The 25,048-nt window shown below is 32.4% G+C and overlaps 1 protein-coding gene across 20 annotated transcripts in view; it reads left to right on the top strand.

Annotated features, from left to right (window-relative positions):
• Window positions 1–25,048, top strand: part of SOX6 (SRY-box transcription factor 6) — a 669,339-nt gene that overhangs the window by 385,286 nt on the left and 259,005 nt on the right. For all 20 annotated transcript variants that reach the window (XM_017525615.2, XM_017525632.2, XM_017525619.2 and 17 more), the window contains one exon: window positions 6,410–6,499. In XM_017525615.2, coding sequence (XP_017381104.1) covers window positions 6,410–6,499 — 90 coding nt within the window. The remainder of the gene's footprint in view (window positions 1–6,409; window positions 6,500–25,048) is intronic.

Here is a 25,048-nt window from a genome sequence, read left to right as displayed (position 1 = left end):
TAAGATTGATGGTGCTTTTCTGACTCTGCACCAAGAACCGCCACACCAAGGCAGCGGCAAAACCGCCTCACCGGCCTCAAGAGTCACACTGGCGACATGTGGGGCTCCTCCGCTGGGAATCTCCTAGTGTGTGAGCAACAAAAATTGATCTGAAAGTGTGGCGTCCTCTCGTTCTCTGCTCTTTCAGTGGGAGCTGCAATCCCGAGCTGCTAGTGATCAGCCATCTTGGATCGACAGCCATAATTTCTAATGGGACATTTTTATTCCATTAAAATTGTGGCACATTTGAAGGCCTCCTGGGCAATGAGCTACAGTGAAAAACCAAGGCTTCAGACTGCACGTATACTTCTGAGAGATGAAAATAAAACCTACTTTGGAAGGAATTATCCTATGAGTTCAACAGTATTTTTAGTAAACTGTTACCTATTCATTAGTGGATGGTATTCAGAAATGGAAGCTTTTAATTTAAACAAAATAAAGCATTATGGAGAAAGAAACGTGAAGGAAAGGAAAACCAGCATAAGTGAGTGTGCATAGAGAGTTGGCAGTTGACCACTTTTGGTTTTCATTGCAATATCTTGGATTTTTTTGCACCTCTCTCCAAAGAATTAGAGTGTCTAACTCCATACCTGAAGCAAATAATAAGTACAAAATTTTTTATTTTCCCCTTTTGGATACTACATTGTGGGAACAGTAAAACTTATGATCAAATAATGATTTAAATAGTCATGTCAGCAAAACAAGCACTGAACTGAGGTTAGAGCTCTGCCACCAACGTTTTGACATTGGTAAGGCAGGTGACTTCCTTATCTTGACTCTGTTTTCTCATTTCTGAAATGAGTGTTTTGGTCTTCATGATCACTGAAGTTTCTTTTAGCTATAGCACCGGCCATACGTTTCTGAATCACCTGCTGTATGTTTTCCTTTTTTTCTATATTGGCATTGGTAGCAGTTGTGCTTTGAAGGAAATATGAGAAGTTGCTTTTGAACAATTCCTGTTATTGTTATAGGTGTGAGGCAGCCTTGGGAAGCAGATAAAAAGGGATACTTCTTACCAGCACTTATAGAACAGTGTGATTTTCACTGATGTATATTAAGTACCAGTTTTAAGGAATGCCATGAAAAAAATATCTAAGACTTTGGCAGATAAAAATCATGTGTAGAGAGAATATTATATCGATTATAATAATGTCTGTATATGTATGTACAGGTTTCAAATGTGGTGTGGGGCTTTTTCTGCCTTATAAGCATGCCAAAATCTTGCATCTAACAGTTCTAATTACATTTCCAATAACTTACACACACACACACACACACACACACACACACACACACACACACACACTATATTATCTAGTAAAGTGGTTTTGAAATTAACATTTTTCCTGGAAGGAATATATCTGATTTAATGACCAAATCGTTTTAAGGCAGCACAACAGAATTTTCACAGGAACTAAATCCATTTTTTTTTCACACCGATCATGCATGTTTTACTCAAGCATTGAGTCATTAGCATGTTTATAATGGTTCTAATTTAGCACAACATTTTCTGAATTTTATCCTTGAGTCATTTACAAATTGTTCATATTGAGTAAACAAAGGAAACAGATTGCATTTTATACTTAGTAATTTATCTGAAAGAAGAGGGGAGGGTTAATTGTTTTAAAGTTTTGGTCTGTTTGGGGAAGTGAGCCTGCTTTTTCATTGCTAGGCATAAATGCCATTTCTCATCTTTTTGGTAATGGGGGAGGGGGGCTATGGAGGAGTAAAATGAAAAATTAGGACCAGGACAAGATTGGCCACTCCCAGAGGGGAGTGTGGAGCAAAAGGGGAGCTGGCACGAGATTATCCAAAACAGTTGGTGCATTCCTTAATGATCAAGTGCTTGAGAAGTCCAGCTCTTCCTGGCAGAGCATCTGTGTTGATGTTTATATCATTTCCGTGCTGTATGGGAAAGGCATGCTTTCTCTTGCTGCTTGGCTAAAAATAGTATGGGATATAGCATTGTATGAGATATTTTAAGATAGCAAAAACATTTAAGAGGTGAAAGGTTTGACTTTTGGATCAAAAAAGATCAGTGATATAACTCGTGGTGTTACTTGCAGACTGAATTTTATCTAGAGTTTGTTAGTGATTCGTACTCTTGGTTGGGGAAGTTATTCTAGGTTTATTTGGTGTAGTCTGAAAAACCCACTCCGCTGTCTTTTCTGTCAGCTTCCCCAGCGTGAAGAGCAGGCCTGAAAACAGCCTCTATTTATACCCCCTTGTTCTTATTTGGAAAATCAGTTGTTTCATTGGAGAGAGAGGGAGAGAGGGGGAGAGAGGAAGAGCATGAGCAGTCATCAGGGAGTGTGCTTTGTACGTTATAGTGACTTCAAAATAAAACTGGCACATTTTAGTGTCTAATTATTTTTAGTGAGCTTGGAGGGTTTTAATTAAAATTTAAGAGTGCTCTTCAAGCTCTCCAAGTTCCAATTTTATCCCACTGTATTGTGGAGCACTTGCCACTGTGGAAAAATGTACAGTAACTGGCATGTGCAACTCTGTGTTTCCTAATGAAAAATGTGGGATGGATAATCCTTAAGGATATAAATACATTTTGCTGGGTTTAATTGTAAACCAAGGTCATGGATACATTTGATAAGTTATCATTTTTCTTGGATAAATAGAAAAATTTATTGCATTCAAAATTTATGATTCTTATGGTAAAAATAAAAAGAATGGCTTTACTATTTTCTCAAAGTGTTAATAAAGCAATAGAAAATCTGTACATGGAGCCAGCAGTGATTGTTTTCCTCATTAAAATATTTTGAAGATATCTTTTACGTCATGTTTCTAATGTTTTAGCATTTCTAAGCATTTCTAATCACTTTGAGGTAAAAGGAATAATGTGGTTGCTTATAGGTAGATTGTTATAAAATGCAATAAACATTTGTCACATTGTCTCTTCCTCTTCCCCATGTTGTAACTTTAATGACAATTTATTTATTTATTTTTTGATCTATCTGAAATTACTTTGCTTTGTACAGTATAGGAGTTAATACTGCTGCAAATTTGTCTAAGTAGAAGTAATTTAAAATTGTTTCTAAAATATCATCATACAATTAGGAAATCAATATCTCACATACTCTTTCTTTTCATTTTTCTTACATCATAAAATTAATTACTAAGTTAATTAGCAAAAGCATTACTCAGCTGTGATAAAGCATTCCTGACTTACCTGGCCTGAAACCTAAGTACTTAGGAAGCGGAAACTGCTTTGTAATTTATTATGCAGATATTTAAAAAACAAAATGGTTCTGAATTGTATCTTCCTTTTTTCTCAAATTTCTTGAAAGAGATAAATTTGAAAAAGAAAAGAAAAAAGCAGAAACAATGCAACTTATAATTTATAACATATCAAAACATTTACATCCTTGCTTAAAATATAGGTGAGAACTGATGTCTCGCTCTTGATTTTTTGATAGTACCCTTTTCATCAATATTATTTGTAAAAATTAGAGAAGATAAAGTCCTGCATTTCATTGAATAAATATTGGTTAATAGAAACAGATTCTTTCAAAGAGGAATTAATTTTGGCATTTTCTGTTTCAATACGACTTTAGCATAGTGCTACTTTTAATTTGTAACCTTACCTGGATATTGTTTTCAGATAGAAATTTGAAAATATAGATTTTATTTGTTACTTGGTATCTATTACATATTTCCTCATTTCAAATCAGGAACTCTTTTGGTAGTGACAGTAGTGTCCTCTGCTTGTACAGTGCTTAGTAACAATCCACTTCTTTCAGGCTTTTTTCTGTCATCCTACTTGCTTTACATTATTACATGGAGAGTGCTTAGCACCAATGATGGTGTGCCCCTAAAGGTTTGGCAGTCAGATAATGGGGTAGAAAGCAGCCATCTGTCAAGAGACCTTCTTACAGGTTTGAGTCTTCCTGGAATTTCCTAGTCTTGAGAATAAACATTGATAAAGTTGTATGTAGTAACTTTTATTGTCCTATAGTTAAAGGCAATCAGTGATTGCTATTAAATATTTTCATGGCTGAAAATGTAGATATGCAAAGCCTGCTTTATTTTTTTCCCTCAGTTTCTTCTACTGAAATGGGAACTCATATAGCTAGATTAACTGAGCATTGCAGTAAGGATTACTTTTCTAATAGGAATGTGAAACGCTTTGACGTTATTAACCATTTTATTAATGAGTAGCTTTTATGTAAAGCTGTGTCCACACGATTTGATTTATATTTGAAATATGTGTTCCTGTTTGTTCATATAGCTCTCTTTTTCTCCCATGAAGTTTTAGCATTCTTTTTTTGGAGCTCTAAAAGATTTCAAGTCTATTTATAGAAATGAGAGACATATTTTAGCCTGTTTACATCCTAGTGTGCATTTAATCCTAGTATATGGACCTGCTCTAAATTTGCTGTTATTACAAATAAGTTGTGCTTTTATCTTTGACTACTATAATGTATGCTCTCAACTCAAATTTTAGCTAAACGAGTTGTGCTTTTGTAACTGTATCAGTAATTACCAGCTTAGTGCACTGATATATTGTATGAAAGGGTAAAAAAAATTTTGGGTAGAGTATGAAAATGAAAACTTTTTGCTGATTATTCTTATCCGTAATCTAATGTTATATCAGTCTCTCTCAGAAATTCAAACCTGATTTGAGAAAAAGTAATATGTGACAGGCATGGATTTGAATAATTGCTTTGTAGCTCTTAGTGTTATCTTTTTTATGACTTTAGCATAAAAACAAACTAGGTATAGAACAAAACATAAATCTCATTTCTGAATTTGAATAAAAAATAGTAAGAGACTATTTCAGCAATTAAATACAACCTGGACATATGCATATGTATGTAGCCGCCATTGGAACATTACTCCGAATGCAATTTTGAAGCACAGTAGTAGATCCTTTGTTGAACACTAAGAAAATAATAGGAAAGAATGGAGTGAAAGAAGAAGGAAGATAGGAAGGAAGGAAAAGGGGAGGGGAGAAGTAAGGGAATGGTCAAGGAGCTTTCATTTAATAAAGTCAAGCTGTGTTCTATCTAGAAAGAACTTTAGCTCTGTGATAGCCAGTTCAGATGGTTGTTCTTCATCAGTCGTTTTCACGACATGCTGATCTGGATTCTGTCCCTTCTTTGATTGATTGATCATGTCACAGACAAATGTTAATTGTTTTCACCAATACTTTCTAACCATGCAGTGGTTTTCTCATCTCTTAGCCAGGGCTCACTGTCTTTTTCTGAAGCTTATCTAGCTTCTAAAACCCCCTAGATCCATCTTGACCTTACTGTCATTCTGAAAAATTCAAGGAGGATTTAGAAGCTGGAGAGAAAAAATGAAAGGGAAAATGCTAAAGAGGTAGGTGCTGATATGAGAGAGAAAAGGCATTTAGAATTGGAGTAACTGTTTTAAATATAATTTTAAAAGAAAGTTATCAGAATTTTGACACTTGGAATGTTAAAGTTTTATGGGAGTATGCTTTGCATTAAGGATTTAGTATTTAAATCTGCATTCCCTTTTGGAAACATGACCTATTTGTTAAGATTTGAGGCTTAAATGGTACAAATAAATAGTTGTAAGCAGTAGCCCCAGTTGTTAGTCCATCTACATAAAGACCAGAAATAACTGATTGAGAAAAATTTGGTAATTATCAGGACATTCTAAAGTTTGGATTTCTGTAACCTTTATGAATCTTTATAAAAACAATTGTTATTACTCCCTATATTCTAGTATGTTATTGAGAAGTACAGTAGGGCAAATAATAAATGACATTTATGTAGGTATTTATTTAATAAAAATATGTGTCACTTTTTGTATAAGAGAAAAAATTTAGTAGTTTTCATCACTAGGGATCAGAGAACATTTTAGTTTTATTTTCTTCTTGTTTGGCTCTAATTGAATATTTTACAAAAGTTAGATTTCTTTTTTAAGAACTAAGTGGTTACAGATTTACTGGCTTCTTCTCTTCTGAATATCTCTTATTGTTTCTTGCACAGCACATACATTTTACTTGGACCTAAAAAAAAATTGCCTGGATTAAAAGGAGTATCTGAAGTTAAATTCATAGGAAAGAGCCCTCTTTTCCATACTGTCAGTCTAAGAAATAACAAATGCTGATTGAATACTAATAGAATTATAATACTAAAATAAGATTATTGAGCATTCTCTTTTTTCTCGTAGATGATAGTGAAAATAATTATCTGGTGAAAATAAATTTTGTTGTGGTATTTTATAATACATATTATAGAATAATGTAATTTTCTATATCCTGGGGTTAAAGCAACAGCAAGAAAACAGCTTTGTGCATTCTTAAATGAGAGAATTTCTCCATAAACTGACTTTCTAAATTTGTAATAAATATATATTTTTAATACTTACTTTTGTATTTTAATAGATTCCTCCTGCATGGAAAAACTACTTTCAAAAGATTGGAAGGAAAAAATGGAAAGACTAAATACCAGTGAACTGCTTGGAGAAATTAAAGGTACACCATAAAATATATCAAACATGTCAATGCAGTGATTTTATTTTGCATAACAATATATTTGCTGATCTTCTGTACCATAACACTAAAGTTTTATATCTAACATTTGATTGTACATGAGAGGGTGAATGTGTTTCACGTTTCTGAACTTTTATTCTTTGCAATGTTTATGAAGTGAAAATTTTCTTTACTTTTTGTATTAGTCTATAAATATATAACTTATGTGATATGCTGCCTCATTAATTTACACCACAAAAAATGTATAAAAACCTTATGTGAAAAGATAAGTAAATTACACTAAAGATAATCTTAGGTTTTCCTCTTAAAATTGTAATAATAGCTTAATTTATGAAGCCAAATTATTTTGAATTTCCTCTAATCAAAATGGGTTTCCTGTTGCACCTTTAAAAATGTTTCTAGGATGTGCTATACATAATGGTTTATGGGGGGATGCCGAAGCCTGTTTACCTTGATTCACATTGTGGCTCTGTCACTGGATGAGTAACTTTGGACAAGCCACCGAACTTTTCTGTTTTTTTTTTTTTTTTGTCTTATTTTTGTTTTTGTTTTGAGAGGGAGTCTTGCTCTGTCGCCAGGCTGGAGTGCAGTTGCATGATCTCAGCTCACTGCAACCTCTGCCTACGGAGTTCAAGCAATTCTCCTGCCTCAGCTTCTCAAGTATTTGGGACTACACGTGCTCCACCATGCTCAGTTAATTTTTGTATTTTTAGTAGAGACAGGGTTTCAGCATGCTGGCCAGGATGGTCTCAATCTCTTGACTTCGTGATCTGCCTGCCTCGGCCTCCCAAAGTGTTGGGATTACAGGCGTGACCCACCATACTTGACCTTTCCTATGTTTTATAATCCTCATCCATAAAATGAGGATAATAAAAGTATTTCCTTCATAGGCTCACTAAGAGAATTAATACATGTAGAACACTTAGAACAGTACCTGGCACTTAAGAAAGTACTCAAGAGTTTAAGTTGTGTGGTTGTTAATATACACACAGGATCCTATGTTGATTAAACCTGAAATTTCATGAGGTTTAGCATTTCGTGGTCTTTGACTCAGATGACAATAAACATCTTTCCTTTTGAATATATGTGATTGATGTTATTATTTTTAGACTTGTTAAGAAGTGGACTATCCCAATCCATTCAGATAGTAAGTTAAAGTTAACTTATCTAGAGTTACAGTTTTTGCTTGGTAACCAAACTCTTGCTGATTCATTTATGGAGAAGAAGTGCTGTATTAATTTTTTTGCATTATGAATGAAATTCATGATCACTCATTAACTCTATCTGTCATCCCTATGGACAGTCATCACTGTGATTTGCACTAACAATTTGGGTACTTAATTACATTAGTTTTCTAAATTTATCAAACAACTTTAGGTGAATCTTCCTATTGGTTGTGGGTAATATCTGAGTTAAAATGAAAATTTGATAATAATTATCTAATGTAAATGTTATTTAGAATTTACTACAGGAAATTTCCTAGTTTTTAGGCATGTCATGTTCAACTCAAATAAAGAGAAAAGGAAGTCATCTTATCTCCCAGCAAATAATTAATAACTAATTCCATTAACTAATTATGTATCAAAATCAGTGGAAATTGGATATTATTTTGAGTTCCCCTGCTTCTGTTTTGTACTTGTAAAGACCATTTGCTGTTTGGGAAAAAAAAATTCAACTTATTGATGGGTAGAAAGAAAGTCATTAGTGATATATTCTCTATCCAGCTGCAATAACATGGTGTTTGCTACTTTGCACGTCATTCTGTGTTTTCTTCCCTTTCCAAAGTCATTCCTTTTTATAACAGTGAGAATAGAAATGGTTTGTACAAAGGCAAACTTTTTCCAACACGAATGATGAGGATTCTGTTTTCTCTTAGTAGTGTGAAAACTAACATTTTATTATGTTAGTTATTCAATATGAAATTTTTGTGCTTCATGGTATGTTTCCTCCCCCACTTTCTATCTTTCTTTATATTTAATTTTAATTTTGAATTCAAAATTTAAAAAATGTACTAGTCTCAGATACTTAAAATGTATAAATCACAAAAGTGAACCACATGAAAAATTAGGCTTTTCAAATTCTTTAACCTGTTTTTCTGGATTCTTTGTGATATGTGAATATTCGTTTGTATGTTAGAGTTTCTTACGGGCATAAAAGATAAGATTCTTATTAAATTTATCTTTATTCTACATTATAATTTCTTCATATATCCTAATATATTCTACAGAAAATATACCAATAATATATTATTTTAAAAATGGAAAAATTAGTTAAATAATATTTAAATAGTTTAAATAAACCACTGCCAAAACTCAACATACATTTTTATTCTAGTGGAAACCAGGCCAGCTATTATCCACCTAAATTACTTATCATTATCCTGAAATTTTAAAGTGATCAAAATTATATCTTTGAGGAATACATACTATCATAGGTTATCGGTATTTAATATATCTCAAGCATTGTGTATTTTTGATAGCTCTTACATTTTTCTGATTACAAAATTCATATGTGTTTATTTGTAAGAAACATGGAAAAACACAGATAGTGAAATTGCCATTTAATTTTACCTGTATCTTATTGTATAGTTTCTCCGCTTTAACTTATGCATACTTATGTTAACTTTTCCCCATAAAATTAGAATCATCCCATTATAAATTTTTTGTAAACTATTTTCCCCATTTAATGATATATTATGAATTTTCCTGAGATTGCATTATCTTCTAAATATTACTTTTGTTGGCAGAAAGTATTGTATAAAGTGAGGTTTTCATAATGTAACTGAGACTTTTATGCAACATTTGTTTTTATTGTTTGTTGGTATAAAAAATGGCTATCTTGAAAACAGATAAGATTTTTATTAAGACTTTTCAACTTATTAGTCATTCTTTAGGTTATATTCTTAAGAGTGAGATTCCTGGGCCAAAGAATTTGTTCTTTATAAAAATACTTTTGATTCATATTGCCAGTTACCCTTCAAAAAGAGCATAGTATTTTGTGCTCTCAGCAGTAGTATCTGCAAGTTTTTATTCTCTTTCCTTGAATAACAAGTATTGTTAATTTAAAAAATTCTTGCCATTTTTATAGGGGAAAACAACAACATATCATTGTTCTTTTAATGAGTTTTTTGACTATTAGTGAGAATGAGGTGTTTCATATACATTTATTTGCAATTAAATATCTCTTCCTTTGTGAACTGCATATTAATATTGGTTGCCCATTTTTCCTTTAAAAGACTTGTCCAGTTCTCAATGCTATCTAAGAAGTCTTAATATACGTTTTAATAGTGTTAATCTTTATTTGTTATATATGTTGCATTTTGTCATTTGTTTTATTTTCTGGTTTTGTTGTCAATCTTTCCATTCTTTTTTTAAGTGCTTTTTTTCTATTGGGGATTTGTTTAGAAAGGCTTCCTCATCCTGAAATTGTACAATATTCTGCTATATTTTCATTCTTATGTGGCTATATTTTTAAACATTTAACTATATAATACATCTTAAATATGTTTTGATGAATAATGTCAACTAGAAATATAACTTAATTTTATTCTCAAGCAGTTAACCAAATATCTGTACTGTTTATTAAATAACCCATCTTACCTCCTGTGACTTGAAATAACATCTTTTATTATACTCAGATTACATATTTGGAACCGTTTCTCAGATTTTGGTTCTATTCCATTGATTTTTCTATCTAAACTTTTATTAGTACTATGCTATATTAATCACTGTAACTTTAGTATCCTTCAAAAGTAAGTATTGCAAGATGACACTCAATTTTTCTTTAAGGTGCTTTCATATGTCTTTAAAGTTTATCTTTGAATTTATTTTATCAGGTTGTTAATTAAAATTTCAAAGTGATTTTTTAAAAAATTATTTTACATTTATATAAAATGGTAGGATGAACTGACATCTTTATAGTATTGAATTGCTCCATTCAAAGTCATTTATTCGGTAATTTTAAGTCTCTCAGTAATATTTTGTCTTTAAAATACACATTCTGCACATTTCCAATTTCATGTTTTCTTGATTATATTTAATATTTTTGCTTACTCTTGTGAATGAGATATTTTTCATTCTATTTTCCTTTTGTGATATTTAGGGATGCTATGTAATTTGGCTGGTTAATTTTGTAATTTCCCTCTATTGAATTTTCAGGTGTAGTCACATTTCAGTTGATAATGCGTTCTCTTCCCTTTTGGTAGTTATATGTCTCTTTGCAACCCACCTGCATCCACCCTTAATATATTAATTGCTTTGAATGCCAAGAATAATATTAAGTAATAGAGAGGTAATAGCATTTTTGATGGACTTTTACTTTATGGAGTTGTTTTTAATATTTCATATTAATATTCTATTGGCTATTGATTTAAAATACCCTTTTTCATTTAAAGATATCATTCTAATCTATTAGGAATTTGGTCTATTATGATAACTTGCATTTTATTTCATGGAATATCTTATTACATTTTGCTTTTCAAATTTGTCATTGAAATAAACTCTAATTAGTCATGGTATAGTCTTGTTTAAATGTACTGCATCATTTTATTTGCACATATTTTAGTTTTATAGTTATTTTTACAACTGTAATTATAAATTTTTTAGAGTTTTTCATATTTGTATTACTTTTGTTAATTTTTTAGTACCAGTGTTCATAGTCAAATTGGAAAACTGTTCCTCTTCTGCTAGGTTATGTTAAATATTGAATAGATAACATATGAACTATTTATTCCTCAAAATTCTGAAAAAAAAATTCTCATGAAACATCTAGGCCCAGAATTTTATTTGGAAATTTTCTTTTACATTTTCTACAGCTCTTTTAAGTCAGTTTTGGCATAAAATATTTTTCCTAAATATTTTTTAAGAGAAAAATCTCTTAGAAAATTGTGTATCTCGAGATTTTCAAATCTCATTGACTTCGCATACATATCTTATTTTTAGTTCTTCCATTTATTTGTCATTTTAGATCCCATTTTTAATTTTACATATTTGTTTTCTATATCGTGTCCTTCAATTTTACTTGCTAGTGGTTTTTCTATTTATTGCTTCACCTCCCCCAAGAATCCAGTTTTTGGATTTATTTGTCAATTCTGCTGCTTTTCAATATGCCAATTAATTCATTTTGCTTTTACCTTTATTATTTCTCCTTTCCTGCTTTTCTTATGCTTTTTCTTTTGTTTTTTCATATCTTATAACTTGAATATTTCATTTAACAAATTTTTATTTAATGATAATCGTACTTTTCTCTCTGAATATATTTCTAGAAATAGCTTTATTCATCCCATAAGTTTGTGCTTTTAGAAATCTATCATTTTTTAAAATATTCAACATTTGTATTATTCTCTGCATGATCTATGTTTATATATAATTCTTAACTGCACATCTTTTAGAGTCATAGAGTGTAATGACGCTGGGGAAGGGAGAGAACTCAACCTTTATCACTGCCATTGGAAAATTCTATGTGATGGATAGGTGCTAGAAGGAGAGTCAAGTGTGGTCAGTAGAATAGATAAGGGCAATGATTTTTCAATTCAGGGAGCTTAATATTTCTACATATTTAAGAAACAACAAATTATTATTTTTCTTTTTAGATTTTTCTCATAAAATTTTATATCTGAATAATGTAAAACAATGTTTCTAAAACTCCTTGATAGGTGATGTAATATTGCTAAAATCTGAGAAACACTGAATCATGGAATTTTTTATGAGTATGTATCTGAGTCATGCCTAATATTCTTTTTTTATTGTCTATGTGTAAGGTGGACATCACGAAGTTTTGATATACATACATTTAGTGAAATGATTACTACAGTCAAGCAAATTAACATCTGTATCACCTCACATAGTTACCTTTTTCTGTGTGTGTGGTAAGAGCACCTAAAATATACTCTTCTAGCAAATTTCCAGTGTGCGGCACAATATTATAAACTTTAGTTCTTATGTTGTGTAGTAGATCTATACACTTATTCATCCTACATAACTGCAAGTTTGTACCATTTGACCTACATCTCCCTATTCCTCTTTCTCCCCTACCCTGTTAACCACCATTCTTAAATACAAAATCCCATCTTAACCCCCTACCATTTTTTTCATGTGTAGCCTCCTTTCTAGTAGCAGTACTGAAGATAGAATGCTATAATTGGCATAAATTTAATAGTAGTCATCTCAAGGCAGGATTCAACCAAGTTAACATTATTAAAATTATTGCAAAATAACTTTATTATTAAAACCCTAAATGAAATACAGAATAAAATGTTTACACCTTTGCTTTGATCTGGTTGCATCTGAAGTGTTGTATCCCAGTTGGGTTCTTATTTTTTTGAGATGGGGTGTCTATCACCCAGGCAGGAGTGCATTGGTGCAATCTCAGCTCACGCAACTTCTGCCTCCCAGGTTTAGGCGATTCTGCTGCCTTAGCCTCCTGTGTAGTTGGCATTACAGGTGTGCACCACCACGCCAGGCTAATTTTTATATTTTTAGTAGAGACAGGGTTTCACCATGTTGGTCAGACTGGACTCGAACTCCTGACCTCAGGTGATCTGCCCTCCTCGGCCTCCCAAAGTGCTGGGATTACAGGTGTGAGCCACTGCAGCCGACCTGAATCTCATATTTTTAAAAGCTCTATTGTCACATTAGTATTTATCAGAATGACTAGACTAGTAGAGTCTTGAACATTTAATGTGAATAGCAATTAAAGACCTAGGGGAGTTTGGCCTAATGCATATTATTTGACTTGAAGTTTTATTGGATAAAAGAGGATAGTATTTGCTTTGTGCTGTTTTAGGGGGTTAAGATATAGGAAAGTTTTTATTAATAAAAAACAGAAATTAAGAACTTATAGCTGTCTGACATCATTAAGATTGGACTGCATTAGTAGAGTGCCTGAAATATAAGTAAATGTTCAATAAATATTTGTTGAATTAGCTGGGCCTGGTGACGCACACATGTAGTCCCAGCTACTTAGGAGGTTGAGACTGTAATTGCACCACTGCATTCCAGTATGGGTAACAGAGTGAGACTCTGTCTCAAAAAACAAACAAACAACAGAAAACCAATAAAATAAGAAATAATAAATATTTGTTGAATTAATTAAAGGATGAGTGAATAAAATAAATGAAAATTTGGCTCCGGAAAATTTTCAACAGAGATGTTGCAGAGGGTATTCCTATGCTGGTGGAATATTATCTTCATGATCTCCTAAGGTTCCTTTCTAATTAATACAAGAGTTTATTATACTTTTTTAATTAGAAGACTGACTTACAAAATATTTTCTGTTTCCTGTCAAATAATTTGGTAAGTAACTTTTGTAAGATGTCTTATTATTTACAAAGTAAATATCTAACATTATTTTATTTGAGTCCTATAACAATCCAGTGAAGAAAATATTGTTATACTGATTTCACATATGAGTAAAATAAGACTAAGGAAATTAGGTAGCTTGTTCAGGGTCACTCAGAAAGTTGTGAAGGTAGGATTTGAATCTTGGTCTTTGAATTCTGTTTAATACAATACAATGTAAGTATTCTTCAAAGCCTTTGAATTATGCACTGGGAGCAAGAAAAAGACAGATTATGAGCTGTTCCTTCCTCCCACAACCCACAAACAACTAAAATAACTCCATTTATTCTTTCTTTCTTTCTTTCTTTCTTTCTTTCTTTCTTTCTTTCTTTTTTTTTTTTTTTCTTTCTCTCTCCTTCCTTCCTTCCTTCCTTCCTTCCTTCCTTCCTTCCTTCCTTCCTTCTTTCCTTCCTTCTCTCTGTCTCTCTGTCTCTCCCCCCTTCCCTCTCTCTCTCTCTCTCTCTTTCCTTTTTTTTGGACAGAGTCTCGCTCTGTCGCCGGGCACCAAGCTGGAGTGCAGTGGCGCGATCTTGGCTCACTGCAACCTCCGCCTACCCGGTTCAAGCAATTCTCCTGCCTCAGCCAACTGAGTAGCTGGGACTACAGGCGCATGCCACCACGCCCAGATAATTTTTGTATTTTTAGTAGAGACAGGGTTTCACCATGTCCACTTTCTATGTAGGTGAGGTAGTATGGCGAAGCAGAAGTGAGATAGATACAGTTCTACGTGTAGTAGTATTTATCTTGATCTGTACCTGAAAGAGGGAGAGGGGTGAAGAAATATGGTGGAAGGATACAGGGTAAGAGAACTACTGGTAGAGCCCATAACCCATCTGTATCTATGTTTGTTTGAGTTGTCCTAAAGCAGTGAAGATGCCAGGATAGTTATTGATGAGATATTTCCAAATGCAATGGTGACATACTACATAAAGTCTAGAGCATGAGGATTCGTTCTCTATCTCCATGGGTGGGTCTAACCTTCATGGCTGAGATAATCTTAGCCTGCCTGTTTTGCACATATGCTCCTCTATGCTGTGGCTGGCATCTCCTCTTTAGTGTGAAGGTGCCTCCCTGGGCAGTGTGCCAGGGAAACAGTAATGTTGGTTGTTTGAGTTAGCACAAACTGTTTGTGCTTGTGTTTGTCAAATACACAGATGATAAGAGAGACTAACAAAAACCAAACCAAAACCAAAAAATATAAAACCACAATTATGTGATAGGAAACAAATAAGGAAAACAGTGTTTTCTTTCCTTGGTCATTTATGATTAATTATTTCAATATTTACATTTAGGGATCCAGGTAGATGTGCTTGTAGGTATACTCTTCTGTAGCTTAGAAAAATAACAGTCTCTTCTGACAAAAAAATTGACTAAACAAATACTTTTAGATGGAAAATTTTACAAATGATTCCCAATGTTTTTTAAAGGCACTGTTGAAAACCAACTACTTATTATAGTTATTCAACTAATATGTCTGAAAAGTTTGGTTATAGAACCTAAATACTATTACTGTAGTTCACTGTTGAAGACTGGAGGCATTACTCCCTGTTACTTCATTAGGATGGTTACTAAAAGAAGTAAAATTAGAAACTGCATTACATAAAATAGTACAAGCATATTATGGTTGGGCTTGGTGCAAATACTGAAGTAAAAATACAAATTTATTATAACACTGCTACTAAGTGCCACTGAGGACCTGGTTTTATTTTTAGTTTTGATTGCAAGCATAAATCTTTAGAGGAGTGCACAGGAACACAAAAGTCATGGTTTTTTTCACTGCATGATAGACCTTTGAAGATCAAATAGTGTGGGTTATTCTTGAAATAACTTAAGCAGCGCTGTTATCACCAAAGGGTCAGGATGGATTTAACAGCATTCCCATAGAATTAGTGTTCTGTGTCACAGGTTACTATCTTAAAGGCCAATTCTCTCTCCTAGTTTGTTCATTTCTAGCATAAGGGCCTAAAGTATATGTGAGTACTCTGATTGCTTATTCCATACATTGCCTTTTCTACAGAATACTCTTGTTCTTTAGGAATAGCAATTCATAATTACTACTGTTTTCTGTTTTAGGCAATTACAGGACTAGAATGATTTTACAAGAGTTATGGCTATAAACTTTGCAAATTTGCTTATAAATGAGTTTTTCTTGAATTTCTGCTTACAAATTTACAGCAATTGTTTTATCTGATGTGATGGAAGTTAAAAAAAACTGGAAATGCTTAGAGATGAATCATCTGCCACTTTTCAACTCTGATAAAATTATTAACAGCAAAGTTCACATACCTAGTGATTTTTGCTGTCTCTTTAGAAAAATGTGTCAAAACAGTAACTATCAATGTTTAGATTTTATAGATTTTTAAAAATATAATTGTTCTTTCTATAATAATTAGATAAATATTATATTGATCTAGAGACTGACTTGTAAAAAAGATTGACACCACAGATGTTTTTCACTTTCCTGTTTTAATGAAATAATGAACCAGAGTGTTTGCCAGTATTTTCTGTATGTCTGTGTAGTTGTAGAACTTCAGAATAATATCTAGAATCATAGAATCTCAAAAAATAGAGCTGGAAGTGCTTTGTATATTATGTAATCCAACTTCTTACTTTTCATATATGGATCTAAATATCCAGAAAAGAAAAGTCGCTGCTCTAAATAATATACTAAATTACTAAGGTGGAAACTTAATATTCCCCTGAATATAGAATGTTTAGTCCATTTTACATGGCTTCTTGATTATCTTGTAATCAATAGGGAGTAATTATTGCAGAACCCATGGACTCTTTTTGCTAACAACAAATGCACACCACAGCTAGTTTTATAAATATGTATATATATTATAATACAGCAACACCCATAGTGTTTTTAATTTATACCACTTTGCATTAATGTAGACATTTCAAAGCTCTCCTTTGTACTCTCTGTTATCAACATCTTTTACTTCTTTTGAAGTCTGTGTGATATACATAAAAGCAATTAAAATCTTCCCCCATTTGGGGTTAGGGACACAAGGTCTTCTTAATTAAAACTCAAACAAAAGCTACTGGCAAGAATTCCTACTGTATGATTAAGGTCTAAAGTATTATGATACATTAGAATCATTGTTAACTGTTGGGATTAAAAGAAATCAATATGTTGGGGAAAAGATCAGTTGAATCTAATTAGTGAAATCAATGTTTACATAAAAGAAAACACTGAAGTTTAATAACAGGTTCTGATTATAAATAAACACTGGCTAAAATTGTTCTTTGTTATTATTACACTGACCACATAATCATATTTTAAATTCATTGAAAAAGAATCTGAAACTTACTGTTTGTAGTTAATTATTATAATTAAAAGTGTAAAACAAAAAGTCATACCTGATTTCAAAAATTTCAATTATAAAATGTTCTTATATGTGAAAATAGTCACCAATTATAAAATATTTTTATTGATTTTGTTTTTAAAAGGCTAGTTTTAGCAATAGCTACAGCCTAGAGTGGGTAAGGAGGCAAAGCTGGATTAAAGCAAAAACAACCCAAAGTATTCTTGCACAATTATGATTACATTAAATATGTATTAGTCTATTTGGTAACATATTGAAACAAAAAGGAATATGTCTTGATATAATACAAAAACAAGACATTTCACTTTTTTTTCCTGATTGCTGTGATGAAAATAAACATAGCTAACATGGAGAAGAAAAACTGTTACTAATTGAAGCTTAGATTTTAAGTAAAATGAAGGTCATTAGCAATTTCCTGGAAGCCACTCAGATTGCTTACCAGGAAATAGTGGCTAGCAGGACATCTGTAGTCGCCCTGTGTGGAATTAGTGAAATCATACTGGAGCTTAAATGATGTGTGTAGATTTATGCTGAGGGGGAAACCTTTCTCTATTAAAGTAGTTAGTATTCTTTGAATACAAACAATTTTTGTTCAGTATTAATGTACAAACCCAGAATTGAAAACAATCATTAACATCTACATATATACATCTCTACATCCATATGTTAATACACACATATAGATTGGATTATGACTCATAGTGGAATGAGAGATGGCAGGGTAATATCAGAATAATGTGAATCTGTGAGTGAAATATGTTTAGGAAAATTAAAAGAACTTGTCCTATAACTTGGAATGCTGATTTCATAACATTTTGGGGTGGTAAATTTTGTCCCATTTTTGTAGCATTTTCTTATCTCAATAAAGATATGAGAAAAGTTGAGTGTTAAAAATGCCTCTGAGGACATAAACTTAAGTCTGACTTATTCTGCATTGTTATGGGAGAAATGGGGTCACTGATTTAGAGACTTTTAGTCCAGCATCTCTATATTACCTGAATGATTGGTTGGCTTAATGAGGATTAACATCTTTGGAACTATTAAAAATGTCAGAGGAAAACTGAGGAGAGTATATCTGTGCATCAATTTGTGGAGTAAATTATGTATATACATAGAAAAGTACTGGAAGGATATTTAGTAAACTGTTAACAGAGGTTGACTGTGCAGTAGGAAATGAATGATATAGGGTGAGGCTGATTTTTAAATTTTGTGCTGTATAATTTGTACTATAGGATTTTTTTAAAGTGATGTATTATGCATTGCTTTTTGAGTAAAAAAAGATTATTTTTAAAAAAGACTGAATAATAAAGATGAATGACTAGTTTTCTTATTTTTACAAAAGAAAATGGATGTACTACCTACTTAGCTTCTGAATTTGATGGAGGGTGTTACAGAGAAAATATGTACTTTATAGGGTGAAATGAAGTAGGGAATCAATAAATGCTACAGTAGGCAACAACACATCATATTTTAGTACTTGAAACTAGAAATATTTATTTTTTTTTAAATTTTTTTCCCATTTATTTATTTTATTGTGTTTTAGGTTTTGTGGTACATGTGAAGAACATGCAAGATTGTTGCATAGGTACACACGTGGCAGTGTGATTTGCTGCCTTCCTCCCGAGAGATAGCAAGGGGAGAGAGAGAAACTGGAAATATTTAATAGAATGACTAGAACTGAAATTTTCAAATTTTTGACAGGAGACATTTAAAGTCTTAAATTTTTATTGAGGACCCTAAAAAGCTTGGTTTGTGTTTGTTTATATTTATTCTGTAGAAATTAAACCAGAGAAATTTAAAAAGTACTTACTAATTAATTTAAAGCTTATGATATTAAACTTTTTACATAGGGCCAAGTGCAGTGGCTCAGCCCTGTAATACCAGCACTTTGGGAAGCCAAAGCAAGAGGAATACTTGAGGCTAGGAGTTCAAGACCAGCCTGGGCAACATAGCAAGACCCCATCTCTACAAAAAATTTAAAGATTAACAGTGTGGTGATATGTGCCTGTAGTCTTAGCTACTGGAGAAGCTAAGGTAGGCAGTTCATTTTAGCCCAGGGGTTCAGGGCTACAGTGAGCTATTTTGATGGCAGCACAATATATTAACATGTAACAAATTTTTATGAAAAATAGCTGTAACCAAATAACTAAACAAAAACAAATTAGTGAGATGAGTGGCATTGGTTTACATTTTTCAGATCTCTTTAATGCATGGGTTAATAGATGTTGGACTCTCATATCTGTTTCTGCATTTAGTCTGCTTTGATAAGCTTTTGATTGAAGTATACGAAGACAACCTGACCTCATTTTGATATGGAGTTAAAGAGAGGAGTATTTTACAACCTTTTAATGTAATTATGAGTATTCTTCTTTGATACTTCACCAAATTTCACAAATGGTAGTTCTTAAAAGTTAGGTCAAGTATAGGATCTGAAACCCTATCAATGAACTTTTCATACTTTTATATTAAAATCTATTTGTTTAACCTTAACAAATAAATCTTTTACTCCATGCATGATTTTGTAACATTGTGTATAACTCTTTTCCTAATGTTGATGCATTTCATTGTATAGTATCAGAAAATAGAATTTATTAATATCACCACCAATCTCATCAGAAACGTCTTTAAAAGTACTTGGAAATTGTCATGCTCTTGATGGCAGATAGAAGTTTTCCAAAACTGTCATTTTCCCTGGAATGAATTATTTTAATCAATACTATCAGTTGCTTTTCTTGAAGTGACAAGCCTCACTTGCCACATATTGAGATCTGAATAATGATATTTACTTAGTTGTTCTTTCAAATAAGTGTTTTTCTATACGAAAAGCTTTGATAAAGTTCAGCTTCCAATGCCAATAAAAGCACAAGTGATGGTTTTCCTTGAAACAACTGTTATACTTGTGTGTATAAGAAAAGCGCTTCCCATTTCATTACATAGATTATTAAAAGCATATGTACCTAAAAGTCACCAGTTAATAAAATTAATAATTTTATTGGTTTCATCAAGGACATTCTTAAATGACATTAGATTTTTTTTGTTTACTTGTTTTATTACAAATGTATGATGGTGAAGGATACAATGACTACAACATTTGATTCCTTTGATTCATGATAAGAAACCAGCAGTTTTACTATTTCATTTGCATAATCAATGCAGATGTCATCACTGTAACATGCAAATGCTGCCTTAGCATTACTATAAAAATTATGAAAATTATTTCAGGGCCACCTTGAATAGTTCTCTGGAACTCCCAGGGATCTAAGAACTGTACTTTGAGAACTGCTGAGCTAGAACTTTAGATTAGCATTTAATTATCTTGACAATAAGTTAATTGCTTAGTAAAACCACAGAGCAACTTAGTCACATTTAAGAGTTCAAAGATTCTATGAAGACTCTGAATGAAGTTGCTGGCTTAAAGAAATTCGTTGCTTTCTTCCCCTGGATCTGCAACTGTGGCATAATAAACATGGACTGTAGAGTTGATCACATGTGGGTACAATAGATACAAATTGATCAGTTTATTTAACCTATTGTACTCTCAACTCTCTAACCTGAAAAGTGGTTTTAAAAAACCATATGCATTTCAGAATTAATGTGAAGTTGAGATGGTAGTTGTAAAGTGACTTACAAAATAGATTCTCAGTAAATAGTTTTCTAGTAGGAATAGGAAAAAGAGTATTTGGATATGTGCCACCAATAGGTAACTGGAACTGTCATTACCTCTTGTGTCACAAATTATCTCACAGGAAATGATTAAACATGTATAATACTGAGAGGAAGCCCCAGAAATTGGTATCATCACAAATGTCAAATTTACAGCCTAGTTCATGTCACCAATGCTTGCTCAACCAAAAATGATATTCAATTTTTTGATAATTAAAACATTTTTTGAATAATCTAGGCCTGGTAAATACTAGCCTATTCAGCTTCCTTCCCATCTTATAACAGGTAGTTTAGTTATGATATGCCTCCCAACCCTTTGCAGTATTATTAAATTACCTGTTTTAAGTACAGGCCAAATTTTTTTACCTAAAAATGTTATTTTCTTTATAATTTTGCTTCTGGTATCTTGTTATAGTAGTAGCTAAAACATAGAGGTCTTCCTGTTAAAATGTAATATTTCTGGACACATAGTTAATATGAATGTTTTTAGCATAACTGCGATAGTGAGATTTTAATATATATACATTTATTTTAAAAGTTATGAGATTTTTATAATGTTAGTACATACAAAAGTATGAAAACATTTTAAAAGGCTATACTATTGATATCTGCTGTATTTCACTTTAGCCTTTTTTTTTAATAAACACATATAGTTTTATATAGTTTAAAAATAGACATTTGTGACATTTATGTATAGCTGATTCTTGAAAGAAAAATGCATGGAATAGTAATTAATCTCTATGCTACTTATAGGCCCAGGAATGCTCTGTGCCTTGCACCCTAGTTGCTAGGATGTGTCCTGGATATTTCTTTAGCTTAGAGTCTGCTCTTGTTCAAAGTCTCAAGGGATAGCTATGTCACATTAGGAAGTGGCCCATAGTACTAGACCTCCCACACACTTATTATTTAGGTCATTTGCCTGAATTTTTAAAAAATTACCAGGCTAGCCACTTAATACAATGTGTGTATTTTCATCCAAACGGTATTTTTATGAATAAGGGCCTTGAAATAAGCCTAAATTGTACATTATTGTCTATATTTTTAAATATGTTGCTACTGTTAGTAATTACTATGAGTGCATATTTAATGCACTGAGGAAATTTGATGCAATTATTCCATTTACTTGTGATTTCCTTTCAATCCAAATGTCTGTATTAAAATACTGAAAAAGAAAACTACAGAGAATTTAGGTCATTTAAAAAATGCGTTCATTTGTGTACTCTGCTAGTAAACTTCTATTGCACTAACCAAGATAAAATTAGAATGGGCCTGACACATTAAAGGATAGGGTTCTAAAATTCAGGTGATTTAAAATAAAGTTACCTTTTAAATATAACCTTAAAAAGGCTGAGCCAATTGCAAGGCAACTTCCTTATAGAAGTCAATGAGAGATGAATATAACTGAGCTCAAAATGTAGCTAGTTTAACTTCAGACAAATTATTTTTCCCCAAGCTCTTTTCAACACTTAGGATTTGATTATACCTGGAAATGGATTGAAGAGACAGAAGCTCTAAGAAAGTCTGTACAAAATGACAGAAATAACAGAGAAAAGGTCTAAGACTCTCTCTTCCATGAGTGCCTAGCGTTTTTTTAAAGCTCAGAGAATTTGGGTACTGAAAAAGATCTCTAATGCTGAAAGGGTCTGAAAATAAGAAGAGTGCAAGAGGGGTACAGCTTTTGTAGACCCACTTTTTATTTTATCCTTTGATCATAAACGAGTAAGAAAAGTATGTGTTTCACGGAAATGATTCAATATCATTAAAATGGTTTGGTCAGGGAATAGAGTAAGGTAGAAAAGTACAAGTGTTAAATGAAGGAAGGAACTCCACATCCATTTGTTTGGTAGACATCACCAGTGTTAGTTTCCTTTCAAGTTAATGTGTGATTATTTTTATACATGTTTTAATAATATTTTTAAATATCTCCCCATGAAAGAGGTGAGATTTGAAATGAGATCTTTTTCATAGCTCTAAAATGTTTTTTTTTCATGTAATAATAATGAGATACTTGTGTTCTTATGCTTAAAGCAAAGAGTTACATTCCTATTAACATTTGTTTAACTAGGCTTCCATCACAACAGGTGCACAATTATTTTTATGAGTAAAATATTATCAACCTTCAAAATTAGCCAGGGCAAAATGCAAGTTGTCTGATTAAATAATCAGAGCTGATACTTAAAATACATTTGATTTCCACAGGAATTTTAAAATGTTAAGTCCTAATCTCTTATTCTGATGTGCAGAGAGAGTTGCAATTGTTTGTAGTATGTAAGTAGTAGCTTGTATTGTAACTAGCTTGCTATATTTCATATAATTCAATTGATTATGAAACAGATTACTAGGTTCTTACTTCTAGTCTAACATTTTAATCTGGAAATGAAGTGGTGGTATGCTCCACATTAAATCAGTAAAAAAAAAAAAGTGGCTCTTTCCGTTTGAATACTATTCTGCATTCAACTTAAAAGGGTACATCAGTTTAGAAAATTAAAATTCAGTCGTGTTTATTTAATTTGTGGGGGTTAAAATTAATAAGAATATGTATATTGGCCCATAAAATGTATATGGATATGTACACCAAAGTTACTGTATCTATTGATGAACAATAAGAAATCCTAAATGGTAGGAAGCAAACATAAAATCAACATCCCCTTACCCCCAACTGAACTGAACAGAAAGCTTATCTAGGAGGCGACGTCACCATGTTTTAGAAGTGCTACAGCAGTGTAGTTGTTATAAATCAATTACAGGCAGGTAACTGTTTTTATAGCCGAATCTGTTTGTCAATCATGGGAATGCAATGAATCAGGAGAGGGGATCTGAAACACAAACCACAGAGTAAGGCAGAGAATCTGGAATGGGTCCAAGCCACAAAAATTAGGGCAGGAGTATAGATGGAATTGAAACTATACATGTGCACATGGCTCCTGTATTTGACTATATTCTTCAAATAGACTCAGAAGTAGAGATTATTAGAAATAAAATGTTAGCTTTCTATTGGAAACAGTCTGATTTTAAAGTTTGTTAGAAACTATTTGGTCACTTATTGGAGTGCGATTGTAAAAGAAATCTTCTGTACATCTTTACAACTGTAAGGCATTTTTAATATTGGCTCATAATCCTTCTTAAATTAATATTTTAATTTAATTTTTGGTTTGGAAGTATACTGAGATATACCTCTGACCATATTATAAATAGATAGGGTTTTACTACTTTGATATTCATCTACAGCAATTTCTAACTTATATACCTCTTTATGAAGAAACTTTGGTTTTTATCTGGACCCAGGAACACATTTTTACTCAAGGAAGTAAAAGCACCTCTGCTGTTAAACATGTAGCTCTTGTGCTCAGGTTGCAGGATGTCAAGAGACAGCAAAGTATGTATACAAAGAGTGCTTTACGTAAGTCTATAGGGCTACAAGTTTTTCTAGTCTAAAATATGGGAAAACCTACTGAGACCCTGAAGTTTACCTTGGTAACTTCAAGGGAGCAAAAATAGAATTTTATTAAGAAAGCTAAAGAAAATGAAATGGGCACGACCATGCTGTGGTTTTGCTTAAACACAGGCTTTCACATCCATTGAGCGTTCTGGATTTCTTGTTAACTGGCTACTGAAAGGAGCTCTTTTATTTTTCCAATCATAGTTCTTTGTGCCAGTAGGCATTTGCCTCAAAGCATGATGGCTGTTCTCTAGCCCTCACAGTTGACTGTTCATTTCTCAGCATGATTATCACGTTTTACTGTTGCCCTCCCAGATGAATGTTGAGAAGTGTTTTACAGGAATACTTGTTACTTGTCTCAAGTCTGTTTCTGTGCACTATTCAGTTTTGATGTTAGGAAGAAGAAGAGGGGAATCACCACTATCCGATATGGCTTTCTGTACCTGGTCCATTTTTCTTGAGTATTTACAAAGGCTTATTTATGATGGAATTTGAATTAATGATGAAGAAAAAAAGGAATAAGAAGTGATGAATGAGGTGAAATGAAATACTAGAGAAAAGAGATTTTTTTTTTAAGTCTAAAAAGAAGAATTTGCTTAAGATTACAGGAAGGTGCAACTCCGAGCTGTTCCTAAACGGCCATCTTGGATCTGTTGGGGGGAAATAGGGGAGAGTCAGTGGGGTTGGGGAGTTGGGGAGAGATAGCATGGGGAGAAATGCCAGATATAGGTGATGGGGAGGAAGGCAGCAAATCACACTG

The sequence above is a fragment of the Cebus imitator genome, unplaced genomic scaffold (genome assembly GCF_001604975.1).
Source record: "Cebus imitator isolate Cc_AM_T3 unplaced genomic scaffold, Cebus_imitator-1.0 Scaffold39, whole genome shotgun sequence".
NCBI lineage: Eukaryota > Metazoa > Chordata > Mammalia > Primates > Cebidae > Cebus > Cebus imitator.
This window is presented reverse-complemented; position numbering and strand designations above follow the sequence as displayed.